Genomic DNA, 17,239 nt, shown 5'->3' on the forward strand with positions numbered 1-17,239 from the left:
ATATTAAGGAAGTCCAGCTTAACAATACACTTCGTGGTGTGATCAGGCAAAGTTAGCATGGTTTTATGAAAGGGAAACCCTGTTTGACAAATTTATTAGAGTTTTTTGAAGAAATAACTAGTGGGGTAAACAAAGGGGAACCAGTAGATGTAATACACTAGGATTTCCAAAAGGCATTGATAAGGTGCCGCAAAGCAGGTTAATATATAAGGTATTGGGGTTGGGGGTAATACATTAGCATGGATGAGTATTGGTTAACAGAGCAGCCCCTTCTCATCACCAGTGGGTTGGAGGGACCAGGAGGGGGAGGGTCTTAAATTGTTAAAAAAAATGAAACCTGTTCCTAGGCCACCACTCACACACCTCTTCTGGTATAACAATGGAAGGTTTTGGGTCACCAACCAACTTGCTCGAGAGCAGGGAGGCAGGGAGTTGCAATTATAATATTTAAATAAGGCTGTGTTCCTCAGCTTTTGACAACCATGTTAATCTATTGGCAGTGGTTGGCTTCCTGGGCTTGGGTGACCCTGCAACTGAAGTATGGTCCAGATCCAGAAGGTAAGTGCTTTTCCAACAATGCTTATGGGCTAAGAGGAGCAGGACTGCTTCCCAACAGCCCATCAAGCAAACATTCTGTGAACTGCTTATCCTTTCCTGGCCAACGGTCCACCCCTGACCCCACCCTCTGTCCTCACCCCTGCAATCAACAAACTTCCCAGAGATCTCTAACTCCTTTGCTCCCAGTTTTCAGATGCTCTTCAAAATCTCTCTCTCCAGATGATCTGTAATCTGTCACTGCCCTCTTCTCTCCCTTGTTCCTCGCTGCTATGTTCTGAGTCCCTGGTCTTTTTAATGGCTAGGGGCACGTCAGTCTTCAGCTGCTGTCTTGTGCTGCAGGTTTTCCTGCCCAGCAGCTGTAGCCCTCTGGCCAGCTGTCAGGCAGGAAACAGGGAAAAAGGATTCTAATGAGTTCCTGCCATTAAATTTGGCTTTTCCAAATATCAGACCCATTATGCTTGGGTCAGTATTTTGCTCAACTGATTGAAATCTAATCACAACACCCTGCTCACTCCACAGCCCTGTGCCTTCCTTTACTTCAAATATGTGTCTGCTTTTCCTTTAAAAAAATGCAATGTTCTCTGCTGCACAACTACCCATGGCAAAGCACGACATGCTCTCACAAAGGCACGCTTAAAAAATTGATGACCCCTTATCATGAACTGTCTAAGCAAAGGAAATTACTCTTTAAAAACATTTATTATATTATCCCTGAGCCTTTGCTGCACTAGCGCAAAAAATTCAAGTAGGACAATTCTCTCTTCATAACCATAGTGCTGAATTTTGCTGATTGCCGGCAAGTCCTGCTGCTGGAATTGAAAGCAGGATACAACTCTGCTCAAACAGTTGGTGGTATCCAGGACAGCACATTACCAGCCGTGGCCCACATCCAAGAGCTGCCAGCTGAATCAGAGGGCTTGCAGCTCGGCAGCCTCAGCAGCACCACCGTTAGTGCTGGCCATTGTTGAGGCTGCAGCTCCATGGAGAAGGTGCTTCAAAGGCTGGGTGCCCTCAAAGAACATTAAAGTAGGTTCAAGGAAGCCAAGGCCAGGCAGCCAGGCCCCGGCAATTAGAGGAGCGGGTGGTTGTTAAGCATAAGCGACACCTTTGCATAGAGGGTGGCCAATGCCATTGGGGGGGCCCCTCCATGGTCCCTGGAATACTCATGAAGTAGGACGCCCTGCCCCAGAGCCTACTAGGAGACTGCCAGGTTTCACTGGATCATCTCCCCATGCAGCAATGACCTCTCCCAATGAGGACAAGATGCCCACAGAGGTGGGTGGTGAGCCGTAATTGGCCACTTACAGTGGCTCAACTGGCCTTCTGGCAGGCTTCAGGAATGTCATCACTCCCGCCACTGGCAATATGGCATGGCTGCGGGAAGTCATCAGGCTCCCCTTCCGAAACCTTCCCCCACTATTTTGCCAGTCCTCCCATCCCTCAGCTCATCCACAAACTGCCTAGAAATTCAGCCCATAGTTTCTCATTCCTGGTATAAGTCTGGTAAATTTATGCTATAGCCAGTGTTTAGTTTTTGATCCCCTTTCAATAATGGAGTGCCCAAATCTCTACATAGTGCTCTAACTGTGACCTAGGCAAAACCTTGTACATCAGACTCATATTTGCATATGTAAGCAGTTCCTATCTGTTTCAGCTGGCGATGCTGTGCATCCATTTACAGGCATGCTGAAACTAATGCATTAGGCAAGCCTTGGGTGTCCAAGGGAAGGCAAAAGTGCTCCCTAGCCCCAATTTTCAACTGTCAGCTACGTGGTTTTCAGGCAAGAAATGAGTGATTAAAAATTGTAAAATTTTCCTGTATTTTTCTAGCCACACATTTAGCTCCCTTATTTTTATGCTGATTACTGTGCGGTGCTGGGAATAATCCTGCGTTAACTACCCTCGAGGTCCTAACTTCTAATCCTAAAAAACCTTCTGGAGAATTTCACTTCTATTCCTTATTATGTCATTGCATCTATCAAGAACAATATTTTCTCTCTGTTTTCCATTCCTTTTCAAAATTTTAACATCCACATCATTAATGTACCTTAATATGCCTACCTTAGACACAGCGGTCTGGTCAATTATACTGAAAAGGGTGAGCATTGCTGACAGCTTGTATGAGAATGGGAAGTTTGTTATTAAGTAAAGTTATGGAATATGGCTTGGAACGTAAAGACTGAGATCTTTGTTTCACTGAATTAGCATCTGAAAATATTATATTTCATACAACTATTGGTGATAAAGAATTTTCAGCAGTGGCAATGAAATAGATTGATCTTTGCCGGTATGTTGCTCTACAACTTTGAACATTTCTTTTAAAAGTCATGCTGTAAGTGACATCTCATTCATAGATTAACATTTTATTGACAAATTTACTGAACCTGGCGTAAGAATGCATCCTTATTTGCCAACTCATTTTCAAGTTTGTCATTTATGTCATGTAATGAGGTTGATTCTCTCTGCACATTAAGGTACCGCTTCTCCAATGTAGTTATCCTTTCTTCCATGTCTTCTTTCTGAGCAATTACCTGTGGAAAATCAATAAAGCTAATTTTACTTTGCTTTAATTTTAGATATTTTGTTCCAAATAAAATATAATTGTTTTAATGTATACTTGGATAGCAATCATGTACAGGACAGAGAAGGAGAAAAATTTCTGAAGTGAATTCAGAAGAATTTTCTTGATCAGTACGTTTCAACCCAACGAGGAAGGAGGTAGTAGTAGATCTGGCTCTGGGAAATTAGGTGGGTCAAGTGGATCAAGTGTCAGTAGAGGATCATTTAGGGAACACTGATCATAGTATCATAAGGTTTAGATTAGCTGTGGAAGAAGACATGGAGTCATCTAGAACAAAAATACTTAATCGGAGGAGGGCTAATTTCAGTGGGTCAAGAATGGATCTGTGCCGGGTAAGTTGCAGTGAAAGATTGGCAGGCAAAAGTGCAATGGAACAATGGGCTGCCTTTAAAGACATGGTCTGGGTGTAGTAGTGATACAGTCGACAGGGAGAAGGAGGGCAATCAAAGCCAGAGCTCCCTGGATGATGAAAGGAATTTAATGACCCTGAAGAGCACTTAATACTGTCAGCCCTTCCCCATGGAATTGACAGGGGTTCCCCGACCATTTCTCCAACACATGTGCGAGACCCCTGTTGAGCCAATTAAATTATGTCCAGTAAGTTGAAGCAGAAAAAGGGGGCCGGATGATAGATGTCAGGTTGATAACACAAGTGAGCATCAGGCTACGATAGAAAGTTCAGAGGTGAAAAAGGAAATAAGAGAGGCAAAGAAAGAATATAAAATGAGACTGGCAACTAACGTAGCTGGAATCCAAAAGTCTTCTTCAGCCACATGAATCGTAAAAGTTAGTAAACGGAGCAGTGGGATGATTAGGGACCAAAAAGGGGATCTATGCATGGAAGCAGAGGGCATGCTGAGGAACTAAATGAGTACTTTGCATCTGTCTTTTCCAAGGAAGAATACTTTGCCAAAGTCATAGTGAAGGGGGAGGTAATTGCGATACTGGATGGGCTAAAAATTGATAAAGAGGAGATAGTAGAAAGGTTGGCTGCACTTAAAATCAACAAGTCGCCAGGACGGGATGGGAAGCAACTGAGCATGCTAAGGAAAGTAAGGTTGTAATTGTAAGAATGCAAAGGTATTGGCCATAATCTTCCAATCCTCCTTAGTTATGAGGAATGGTGCCACAGAGGACTGGAGAATTGCATATGTTACACCCTTACTCAATGAGCAGAATATTGCGCTCATCGGGTGGGGGTGGGCATAAAATGACACGCCATGACGTTGGGCGAGTGTCCCGATGTCATCGATATTTTGGTTGGCGGGCGCACACAGGAGATGGCAGCGCGCCCGCTGGCAATTAACAGGCCTATTAAGGCCATTAAAGTAATAATTAAATTAAATTTTTCACTGCCTGTCCAACCTTACACTTGGCGAAAGAGAAAAGGCCGACCTGTTTTTGGATTTTTTAGGACACCTCAATCATGGGCGGGATAAGGTTTCCAACAGCAAATAAAAATTAAATTTAAATTTTTAAATTTCATTCATAACATGTCCCTGCTCATGTGACAGGGCCATGTTTTTAACATTGCTTAAGTTTTTAATCTTTAATTTTAAAAACCTTCAGCTCCCTGAGGCAGCTCTGCACTTCAGGGAGCTTTTATTGCACACACCGCATGCATGCGCGAACTTCAGCGCTCATGCTCCTCCCGCTGGCAGCGCTGAGCACTGCAACACGCATTTCATGCTGGCTGGCTGTTAATTGGCTAACCAGCTTGAAATTGCGGTCAGAGCACAATCGTGGGTGGCGGTTGGCTTCCCCACTGCTCCCGGGCTCGCCCACCGAGCCCACCCGACCACCGGAAAATCCTGGCCAATGTCTTTTAGGGAGGGAAATCTACAGTCCTTACCTGGCTTGACCTATATGTGACTCCAGACCCACAGCAATGTGGTTGACTCTTAACTACCCCCTAATCAAGGGCACTTAGGGATGGGCAATAAATACTGGCCTAGCCAGTGGCACCCACATCCCAGGAACAAATTATAAAAAAAAGGGAGTAAGAAGAAATTGAACAGCTACAGTCCAGCTAGTTTAACATCAGAATTTGAAAAGCTTTTAGAAATGATAATCCAGGACAAAATTACATCACTTGGTTAAGTGTGGATTAAGTAAGGAAAGCCAGCAAGGATTTGGTAAAGACTAATCATGTTTAACTAACTTGATGGAGTTTTTTGATGAGGGAGCAGAGACGATTAATGAGATAATGCAGTTGATATGGTATTTTTGATAAAGTGCCACATAATAGGCTGGTCAGCAAAGTTGAGGCCCATGGAATAAAAGGAACACTGGCAGCATGCACATGAAGTTGGCTGAGTGCCAGGAAACAGAGATTGGTTGCTTTTTGGACTGAGGGTGGTGTTCCCCAGGGGTCAGTACTGCTTTTCACAATGTAGATTAATGTCTTAGACTTGGGGTACAGGGTACAATTTCAATATTTGCAGATGGCACCAAACCTGGAAGTATTGTGAACTGTGAGAAGGATATTGATAGACTTCGAGAGGATACACAGGTAGATGGAATGGCTGACACATGGCAGATGAAATCTAATGCAGAGAAATATGAAGTGAATCATTTCAGTAGCAAGAATGAAGAGAGGGAGTGTAAACTAAAGGATACAATTCTAAAGGGAGTGTAGGAACCTGGGAGGATCATTGAAGGTGGCAGGGTAGGTTGAGAAAGTAATTAAAAAAATATATGGAATCCTGGGCTTTATATAGCGAGACATAGAGTACAAAAGCAAGGAAGTTATGATAAATTTTTATAAAAAATTATTTCAACCTCAACTGGAATACAGTGTCCAATTTTAGGCACTGCATTTTAGGAAGGATATGAAGACTTTAGAAATGGTGCAGAAAAGATTTGTGGGAATGTTTCCAGAGATGAGGGACTTCACTTACAAGAATAGATTAAAGAACCGTGGTTGTTCTCCTTAGAGAAGAGAAGGTTGAGATGAGATTTGAAAGAGGTGTTTAATATCATGAGAGGTCTAGACAGAGTAGGTAAAGAGAAATTTCCCTTTGGCGGCGGAGTCGAGAACCAGAGGGCACCGATTTAGCAAAAGATTAGCAAAAGAACTAAAGATGACATGTCAAAACATTTGATTTCTCTTTAACAGAAAGTGCTTTTTATTTTCCTACCTCTCTGATATCCCTCTGGTATTTAGTACTCATTTCTTCTGACTTAATCAGGTCCTTTCTGGCTGTTTCTAGATCCTGTTCCACTTCAGCTAACTGACCAGACAAGGTTGTTAGCCGTTCCTTTACTTGGGTCATCTCATAATTCTGTTTTTCCAGTAATTCCTGTAGTTCCATAACTTGAATAATTTTATCATTAGGGTCGATAGAACCATTAGAAAGAGGCTGTAAAGGAAAAGCAATTGATTGTCTTGAGTTCAAACAGTGAATGCTGATAAAAATCCACACTGAAATTATTAAAACATGTTGGCCATAACTTCTGAGCTGCCCAGAGTCGGATTTGGAGGGTACCCCAAAGATGCGCTGGGGAATCCCTCTTGGAAGTTCCCAGGTAAGGGTTTGCATGGCAATTGCCCAGAAGTACAAACTTCCTTTGGACAATTGCCCCGTGCTGAGAACTATCCGAAAATGAGTTTTGAATCTCAAACTTTGGATGGTTCTGCCAGGCTTACATCAATAGTTACCCAGAAAAACTTAGAAGAATTAAAACTTCTTCTAACTTCAGGGTAACTATTGCAACCTCCGACTACCCCCACCCGAAACCATCATGAAACATCCGACCCCTGACTCCCCACCCCTGACCTCTGACCCCACTGTGACCTCTGACACCCAAGAACCCCCCCAACTCCCCTCAATCTCCGACCCCCCCAACCCCTGATCTCACCAACAACACTTGACCTCCGCAACCCCACCCTCTGATCCCTCCACACGCCCCAAATCCTATCCACTTATCCTGGACACTTACCTTCTCCCTGGCCTGTCAATTTCACTGGGCCCTTTAACTTACCCGCTTTACAGCAGCTTGTGCGGTAAAGGGGGGGTATGGCCTCCTTCAATCCGCCGGAGATGCACTTTGCTGGGGTCTGTGAGGAGTCTTTCAATGCAAACCCCAAGTAGCTCTGGCAATCGAAAGTGTCAGCATAATTTTCGGGGGTAAATAAGTATGTATTTGTTTCTTCTAATTCCTGCGGAACATCTCTTTCTGATGCTAGCCGCAAGTTATGTCGCAATGTTAAGGGGGATATAGGTGGGAACACCCCCACCTGGAAGTTCCCCTCCAAGCCTCTCTCTATCCAGACTTGGAAATATATCGCTGTTCTTTCACTGTCACTGAGTTAAAACCTCTCTAATAGCACTGTGGATGTACCTACACCATATGAACTGCAGCAGTTCAAGAAGGCAGCTCACCACCACCTTCTCAAGGGCAATTAGGGATGGGAAATAAATGCTGGTCCAGCCAGCGACGCCCACTTCCCTTGAATGAATAAAAAAATTAGGCTTCTATTAATTAGAGACAAACTGAGCAGGAAGAATAAATAAAAAGTGAATTGAGTCGACTTGCCAACCAATCAGCATTCTTTTCTCCTGTAGAATAAATTGTGGTGGTTGTTTGAAATTTGGCATTCTTGTGTTTGTCCTGGTGAGTGCAAGACAGAAAGCTTCAGCAATATGTCTCTCTTTTCAGCAATATTCAACTTCAGTACTATCAAGAGACTGAAAATTAAATTCAAAAGCCAAAGTAAGCAGAAAGGGGTTATTTTAGGATTATTTAAAAGATCTGAATATATCCAGGTTCAAGGGGAGAGCATTGACTTTTGCCAGTAATAGGCTTGGAAATCCCTAGGAGCTATACTCCCCATCTGCTGCCATTACTTTGACAGAAGGATGATGAGAACCCTATTTACATATGAAATGGGATTTCCTCTGGGCTTCCAACAAAGCAATGCTGGCAGAGCAGGAGAAACTCCAAGGAATGACCTGGCCATAGTCTCTTAAAAAGATAATGATATTCATGAATTTAACTTTGAATTCTCTCTGAAAGATCTTCTGATCTTTTGACATGATAACAGCAGCTGTCAGTTGAATGGATGAGCAGCTAACACTTGTAACAGAGGTTTTTTTTCTGATAGTTTCTTAACGAAATGCAGTACTCAAGTAGAACTTGTCCACAAAAGGCTAGTAAAGTCCCAGATATGATCACTAGTCACTGCAGAATTTGCTGTTCTTACAATGATAATGCTGTTGTTCAGAGTGTTTCTTAATAAGAGAAAAAAAAATCATACAAAGTCCCTGGACGAAATCGTCCCAGACTTGCAGTAGTTAAGGTGGCGGGTGGGTAAAATGATGTTTTACCTGCAGACTGTGATGCCGTATTGTCCCAAACCTGCCGCATTATTTATGCACTCCCGGGAAACATGCCTTTTCCATGGCTGATGGGCTCTCATTCACCTGCCTGCTGAAGCATCACGCCGGGCACCATACTGAAAGTCCAGAGGGCAAGCAGACATCTCAGTGCTTCCAGACCATCATTGCTGCTCGGAAGGCATGGCCCTGAAACTGAAAAAGACTGCAGCCCCCAAGGTCAGTGACACGTCCCTTGAACACCTTTTGGACGCCATGGGGGCCCACCAGGATGTCCTCTACCCCGCTGGCCACAGGATGGGCAGCAACAGCACTAAGCCAGCTTGGGAGACGGTGGCAGAGGTGGTCAGCGCTAATGCCCTTCAAAAGAGGACAGCCATGCAGTGCCGCAAGAGGATGCATGATCTCCTCCATTCTGCCAGGGTAAGTCATCTTCTCATCACTCTCAACTCACACTCATAAACCCATCACATTCGCAGGGCCCTCACTCACTGCCAGTTCAAGGGACATCACCATTCACTCACTTGCATTGTCCGCATCCTGTCCATGGGATCACTCACCACCCTTACAGGCCAGGGTTACTTATCAACTAAAACAAAAACAGAATTACCTGGAAAAACTCAGCAGGTCTGGCAGCATCGGCGGAGAAGAAAAGAGTTGACGTTTCGAGTCCTCATGACCCTTCGACAGAACTTGAGTGAGTCCAAGAAAGGGGTGAAATATAAGCTGGTTTAAGGTGTGTGTGTGGGGGGCGGAGAGATAGAGAGAGAGAGAGGTGGGGGTGTGGTTGTAGGGACAAACAAGCAGTGATAGAAGCAGATCATCAAAAGATGTCAACGACAATAGTACAATAGAACACATAGGTGTTAAAGTTAAAGTTGGTGATATTATCTAAACGAATGTGCTAATTAAGAATGGATGGTAGGGCACTCAAGGTATAGCTTTAGTGGGGGTTTTTTTTACATAATGGAAATAGGTGGGAAAAGGAAAATCTTTATAATTTATTGGAAAAAAAAGGAAGGGGGAAACAGAAAGGGGGTGGGGATGGGGGAGGGAGCTCACGACCTAAAGTTGTTGAATTCAATATTCAGTCCGGAAGGCTGTAAGGTCCCTAGTCGGAAGATGAGGTGTTGTTCCTCCAGTTTACGTTGGGCTTCACTGGAACAATGCAGCAAGCCAAGGACAGACATGTGGGCAAGAGAGCAGGGTGGTGTGTTAAAATGGCAAGCGACAGGGAGGTTTGGGTCATTCTTGCGGACAGACCGCAGGTGTTCTGCAAAGCGGTCGCCCAGTTTACGTTTGGTCTCTCCAATGTAGAGGAGACCACATTGGGAGCAACGAATGCAGTAGACTAAGTTGGGGGAAATGCAAGTGAAATGCTGCTTCACTTGAAAGGAGTGTTTGGGTCCTTGGACGGTGAGGAGAGAGGAAGTGAAGGGGCAGGTGTTGCATCTTTTGCGTGGGCATGGGGTGGTGCCATAGGAGGGGGTTGAGGAGTAGGGGGTGATGGAGGAGTGGACCAGGGTGTCCCGGAGGGAGCGATCCCTACGGAATGCCGATAAGGGAGGTGAAGGAAAGATGTGTTTGGTGGTGGCATCATGCTGGAGTTGGCGGAAATGGCGGAGGATGATCCTTTGAATGCGGAGGCTGGTGGGGTGATAAGTGAGGACAAGGGGGACCCTATCATGTTTCTGGGAGGGAGGAGAAGGCGTGAGGGCGGATGCGCGGGAGATGGGCCGGACACGGTTGAGGGCCCTGTCAACGACCGTGGGTGGACAACCTCGGTTAAGGAAGAAGGAGGACATGTCAGAGGAACTGTTTTTGAATGTAGCATCATCGGAACAGATGCGACGGAGGCAAAGGAACTGAGAGAATGGGATGGAGTCCTTACAGGAAGTGGGGTGTGAGGAGCTGTAGTCGAGATAGCTGTGGGAGTCGGTGGGTTTGTAATGGATATTGGTGGACAGTCTATCACCAGAGATTGAGACAGAGGTCAAGGAAGGGAAGGGAAGTGTCAGAGATGGACCACGTGAAAATGATGGAGGGGTGGAGATTGGAAGCAAAATTAAAAATTTTTCCAAGTCCCGACGAGAGCATGAAGCGGCACCGAAGTAATCATCGATGTACCGGAGAAAGAGTTGTGGAAGGGGGCCGGAGTAGGACTGCAACAAGGAATGTTCCACATACCCCATAAAGAGACAGGCATAGCTGGGGCCCATGCGGGTACCCATAGCCACACCTTTTATTTGGAGGAAGTGAGAGGAGTTGAAGGAGAAATTGTTCAGCATGAGAACAAGTTCAGCCAGACGGAGGAGAGTAGTGGTGGATGGGGATTGTTCGGGCCTCTGTTTGAGGAAGAAGCTAAGGGCCCTCAGACCATCCTGGTGGGGGATGGAGGTGTAGAGGGATTGGACGTCCATGGTGAAGAGGAAGCGGTTGGGGCCAGGGAACTGGAAATTGTTGATGGGACGTAAGGTGTCAGAGGAATCACGGATGTAGGTGGGAAGGGACTGGACAAGGGGAGTCAAGATAACAAGAAATGAGTTCTGTGGGGCAGGAGCAAGCTGAGACGATCGGTCTACCGGGGCAGTTCTGTTTGTGGATTTTGGGTAGGAGATAGAAGCGGGCCGTCCGAGGTTGGGCGACTATCAGGTTGGAAGCTGTGGGAGGGAGATCCCCAGAGTAGATGAGGTCAGTGACAGTCCTGGAAACAATGGCTTGATGTTCAGTGGTGGGGTCATAGGCCAGGGAAAGGTAGGAGGAAGTGTCTGCGAAATGATGCTCAGCCTCCGCGAGGTAGAGGCCAGTGCGCCAGACAACAACAGCACCACCCTTGTCAGCGGGTTTGATGACAATGTCAGGGTTGGACCTGAGAGAATGGAGTGCAGTAAGTTCAGAGAGAGACAGGTTAGAATGGGTGAGAGGAGCAGAGAAATTGAGACGACTAATGTCGCGCCGACAGTTCTCAATGAAAAGATCGAGAGAAGGTAAGAATCCAGAGGGAGGGGTCCAGGTGGAGGGAGAATATTGGAGATGGGTAAAAGGATCCGTTGAACTGGGAGAGGACTCCTGCCCAAAGAAGTGAGCCCGGAGATGAAGACGGCGGAAGAAGAGTTCAGTATCATGCCGAGCCCGAAATTCATTGAGGTGAGGGCGTAAGGGTATGAAACTAAGTCCTTTGCTGAGCACTGAACATTCAGCATCGGAGAGGGGAAGGTCAGGGGGTATAGTGAATACACGGCTGGGGTTGGGATTGGAAGAAAGGGTGGGGACGGAGGGACAGGCAGGGCTGGAGGGTCCTAGATGGGTGTTGGTGTCGATGAGTTGTTGGAGCTTGCGTTCCTTAGCACTTGAGAGAAAGAGAAAAAGTTTCTTGTTGAGGCGTCGGATGAGCCGAAGGATAAAATGAAACTGGGGGCATGCGCAGCTTTGAAAAAGGGTACGGCTTATCAACTGGCCTGGCAGGTGTCCTGCTTATGTTTTCTCTATCTCTACTCATGCAGGACAAGCTGACACACAACAAGAGGAGAAGTCGCAGACCGGTGGCGGAATACCCAAAATCAAGGTCCTCATGGACTTTGAAGAAACAGCCATCCAGCTGCCTGGCCACGATCTGGACCGGTCCTGTGCTGACAGTGAGGTCGGCGCTGCTCTACCAAGTGAGGGTCCAGCAGTGCAACATCCATCAGACAACCATGCTGTGAGTGATGTGTCCTGCTTCACAGGCCACTGCCATGTACTAATTATCTCTCCTTGCTTTCACTGACACATCTGCCAAACAGCCGACAGAGTCCATGACCCAGGGCCTCCAATCAAGCTCTAAAGGAACCTCTGAAGGGGAGTATGGAGACACTTTCCCTGAAGTCCTATCACAGTGCTCAGCCACACCCTCCACCAGCGCAGAGACACATACCTCGGTGTGACCTCGTTTTAGAGCAGCCCTGGGATCAAAATCTGGTGAGCACATTTGCACCATCTGATCCACAGCAGGTGAAGGCAGGGGCTTCCCAGGTTTCAGATGACAAGCCTCTGCACTCGGTGATGTCAGAGTTGCTGGAACTGCAAAGGCAGGCTCGGGAACATCAAGAAGAGATGTCTGCTGCACTCCTTAGATTGCAAGGCACAATAGAGGAGATTGTTCACCTTCAGTCTGAGGAGACAGCGCCAGCATGCTGATGCATCAAGGTAGGATGGTGGCCACCATGGAGATCTTGGTCCAGGAATTCGCTCCTGCACTGCTGCGCGGACTTAACTCCGTTGATGCCATAGTTGGCCTCTAACAGTCTGTACATGCAAGGGATGCTGGGCAGCTCAATCTGACTCCTGCTACCTCTGCTCTTTAAGGAGTCAGCCTGGGACCCCTGGGCACCCAAAGGGAGGAGGATCAGCAGGTGCACACTCCAGGCCCATCCATCCAGGTGAGTCCGAGTGTTTCCAGTTGATCTAACTCCCCTCTTCCTGTGGACCTCAGCAGCTCCAGCTCCACAGGCCAAGGAGGATGCCACTACCATACAGCAGGACCCCGAAAGCAGGCCGGGGCCCTCCAAGTCTCAGCCCTCCAGAGGACACCTGCCAAAGTCATCACAGAAAAGGCGTCACAGTCAGCAGGCTGCCTCCACCTCCGCCGTGGATGTCCAGGGAGCACCAAGACATAGTGGCAGAGTTAGGAAAGCTAAGGAGAATTAGTTGCACAGCCTGGGCACTGGTGTTAATCACTTGTACATACTGCTCATGATTGTCAATAAACTCCCAAGAATGTCTCCCTGCCTATGGCTCCTTGTTCTGATGAACAGTGCTCTTGTCACTCAGATGTGAAACCTTTCCGCACAAGATAAAGGCAGGTGTCTCAATCCAGGGCCTCTTCCCTGTGCTCTGTGCAGCCTTCAGACTGAAATGATGGTCCAGCCTCACACTCCATGGAAACATTACACGCGGTGCTTGTCATTGCTGCCAGAATGTACTGGATAGGCACCAGAGAGTTCTCTCCGTCTCTCGGTGTGCTCTCAGCACCTTTAAAGAAAATCTGGCCCCCACCTCTTCAGCGTCTGTGACCACTGACACTGTGCTCTGACTCCTGAAGACTCAGGTGCTCAACGTGGACAAAGGATCAGGTGCTTCTAAAGTTTCATGGCTGTGCCTCTATGATATGATCCTGATCACAGAGCGCAAGCGATCTGCCCTCAGCCAGACAAGAGTCAGATATTCTCAGAGGCTATGTGAAGATTTATGGAATTTCCTCACTGCATGTCATCATCATCCTCCTGAAATTGAGCGACTATAGGGTCTCCACTACGTCTCCAATGACAGGACCATTCTCACAGAGGATATTCGCGCTGCCATAAGCCAGACTCGAGTCAAACGTTCACAGGTGCGATGTGAGTAATATGGGGTCAACTCACTGCATGTCGTCATCCTCCACAAGTCTAGCAGCTAGGAGGGCCTCCCGAGCATGCCTGCCTTGTCTAGCCAGTGCGAAGGCCTCCTCACCCTCATCCCCGTCGGCATCCTCCTCATCGGAGGAGGCATGCAGCTCTTCTATCTTCTCCTCAGCCAGCTCATCTCCTCAGCCAGCTCCAGATTGTAAAGGGCGCAGCACCATTTTCAGACTGCATTACAGGGCTCCACCAGACCGGTCCAGGCTCTGCAACCTCATCTTCAGCATCCCGATGGTCTGCTCCACCAAATTGCGAGCTGCACCATGCGCCCCATTATACCGTCGCTCTGCCACAGTCTGAGGCCATTGCATGGGTGATATCAGCCACGGCCTCTGTGGGTGGCCCTGCAACTTCTGTGAACCCTGGAAGACTCTAGGGATCTGTGACCGACTGAGGATGTAGGTGTCATGAACACTCCCTGGAAACCGTGCGCACACCTGGAGGATGTGTTTCTGGTGGTCATACACCAGCTGCACATTCACCAAATGGAACACCTCGTGGTTGATGTAGTCCATGTGTTGTGATGGAGATCTGAGTGCCACAAGAGTGCACTCGATTGCACCCTGCACTTTTGGGAAACCTGAGATCTGGGTGAATCCAATTGCTCTTGCATCCTGGCTGTTCTGGTCCTGGGCGAAATACACAACGTTGTGCACCCTTGCAAAGAGGTGGAGGCTTATGAGATCCCACAGAGGTCACCTGTGGAGCCACTGGCGTTCAAATTGTGTGCTGCGGTCACTTTCATGGCCATTGGCAGTAGATGCCCTCCATGTGCCCATGGTGCAAATTCTGAAGTAGCTGGCAGATGTGACCGAACAGTTCCCAAGACATGCGCAGTCTTCGGTGACATTGGTTCTCGTCATCTGCAGGAATGAAAGGCGGCATCTCTAGACGTTGGGTGTCGCTAGGTGCCAGCCTGTGATGGCTCATTGTGACCCTTGGATGGTGTATGTGGGAGCCCCAGCCACCCCTTCTTCCTGAGATTGCTGCTCCTGCCTCTGCGCAGCCAGGAGTCTTAGTTGGTCTCTCCCCCATCATTACACTTTGTAGGCCATCAGGCATACAAGTAGTTCACCAGGCTCCATGACCTGATGTACTGCTCCTGCAGGATGAAAGAGAGAGACATGTGGTTAGCATGGGTGTAATAAGAAGCTGTCCTGGTTAAGTGTGATGGCCCTTAACGCTTCCTGGAGAGCGCTGGCCACCAATTGGATGGCCAGAGATTAGTGTGTTGCATGGCTGCCCTGTTAGCTTGAACCATCAGGGAGATTGGTCCAAACTGGGGTGTTGACATTGCAAGGGGCTGTGAGCACCTCCAGCAGTGACTGCTCCATGGCCAGCTTTAGCAAGAGATTGTACAATGTGTGCAGACATCCAACTGTTCTGCAGTCCACTAAAATGCTCATGAATTTGCAGTCTGTGCCAGAGAGCGGGGTGGGGGGAAAGCTCTGGAGCACTTGGTGGTACTTTCATACCTCTGCATTGCCTGAGTGGGCAGATAAACTAGGATCCCGACCCCTATCATATCAATGTGGCTGCACCTGAACTGTCTCAGTTGCAGAGGAATAGTCACTTTATACAGATTTCCCTCATGCGTGACCATTTCCCTCACCCACCCTATCCCCTGCCCTGAATGCTTGTGCACTATATTCATTGACAGGACTGCCCTTGCCATCCCCATCCCTGCCACCGCCACCAGTCACCTCAATGGCAGGGCTGCCCTTAATCCTGACCCCTTGACGTCGTTGAAGGTTGAAGTCCAACAGGTGACCCTGCCAAGGGCTGCACGACGTTACTGTGTACACACCTTTGAGTTCCCCTGTGCTTTCATATGCTGTTGTGAAACATGTTGGCATGCTTTCCCGCTGACGTGGACAGACGATCCAGTTGGGGGGTGTGGGGGCGCAGTTCCAGCAGGCTGGCCTGATAATGATATGCTAATGTATTACAACGAGGTTCCCGACGTCCAATAGCAGGAAATGTGGTCTGCCATAGGCAGGTTGAGTGGACGATTGTCAACTGGTTTCCTGCCGTCATAAAACTGATCATGTCATATTGTCTGCAGACGCCACCAATCACGCCCGATGCCAACGGGCATGAAAAATTCCGCCCCTACTTCTGATTATTATCTACTTGATCTGTGCTGAAACCTATAGGACTTTGTCTAAAGATAGAAATGGGCTTGGCTGTGAAGTTTTCTATGTAGGAATCGTTTACATGTGCTCACTGTTAAAACACATACATCAACAATGACTCCTTTGATAAGATACCAGGGATTTGCTGGTGTCCATGGAGCTGTACTCCAGCAAGAGTCAGTGCCTCCAGCAGAACGAGGGACAATTGGGAAAAAAAATTTATTCGCCTTGAAGTTGTTCTGCGATATAGTAACATATGAAAATTTAATGCTTAACATGTTCAGGTGAAATTACTTCCAGTGCTACTTTAAAAGAACAGGTTAATACCTTTGTTAAGAACTGAGCGATGAATTTCAGAATAAATTAAGTGATTACACGTCAGTGTTCCATGATGTAATTCAAGATATTTGGTGGAATCTTGTGCCCTCCCCCATGGTGAGTTTGGTGGTGGGGAGCATTTAATCAGGTGGGAGGCTGGCAGGTGAGGACTCCACTGCCTCCTGCTTTCACCCTGATTAAGTCCATGGCAGGAATAGCCATGGATGGCCTTCACTCTCTGCCACCAACTAAGGCCCTTAAGTTGGCAATTAATTCCCCTTAAGTCCCTTATCCTTCTGCCACTGGTATTTACCTAGTGGCAGACAGGGAGGCTCACAAGGAGCATGATAGGGTAATCCAAGCGAGAGTGCTTGCAGCCTTCTGGGGTGGTGGGGCCAACTTACAAGGCACATTGAGGGGTCCTGCATCAGGAAGTGGGTGCCACTGAAAACCATCTCCCTGCCCTTGTTGCTGACCTCCCTCCCACGAGACCTCTCTCTCGCCATCACTCACCTGTGGCCTGGGATCCAGCAAAGATCCTAAGTCTTGGGTGGGTGCATTACTGGCAGCAGCCACCATCTCCCAACTGATGCTGTCTTTCAATAGAGCTGCCAGCCTCTGATTGGCCAGCAGCTTTTACCACTGCATAAAGCTAGCACAGTTATCAAGCAAGTCAAAATTAAGTCTCAAAGAAAAAAAAGAAATATACATGTTTATATTGTTATGGACAGGTTCCAGAAAGAACTGAAATGCTTGTGTTTTTTGAAAAAGAAGACATATGTGTTTCTTAGTCCCTGCACGTGTGGTTTCAGCAGCAGTAACAGTAGGCTGTTCAAATCCCTATGCTGACTGCTGAGATGCTCTTGTCAGTAA

General features: G+C 47.3%; 1 protein-coding gene across 1 annotated transcript in view; it reads right to left on the reverse strand.

Moving 5' to 3' along the window:
• Positions 1-17,239, reverse strand: part of ppfia2 (PTPRF interacting protein alpha 2) — a 647,479-nt gene that overhangs the window by 234,936 nt on the left and 395,304 nt on the right. The window contains exons 10-11 of the mRNA XM_041215777.1: positions 6,280-6,501; positions 2,943-3,089 (exon numbers count right to left, since the gene is read on the reverse strand). Coding sequence (XP_041071711.1) covers positions 2,943-3,089; positions 6,280-6,501 — 369 coding nt within the window. The remainder of the gene's footprint in view (positions 1-2,942; positions 3,090-6,279; positions 6,502-17,239) is intronic.

Source organism: Carcharodon carcharias, chromosome 21 (genome assembly GCF_017639515.1).
Source record: "Carcharodon carcharias isolate sCarCar2 chromosome 21, sCarCar2.pri, whole genome shotgun sequence".
NCBI classification, from domain to species: domain Eukaryota; kingdom Metazoa; phylum Chordata; class Chondrichthyes; order Lamniformes; family Lamnidae; genus Carcharodon; species Carcharodon carcharias.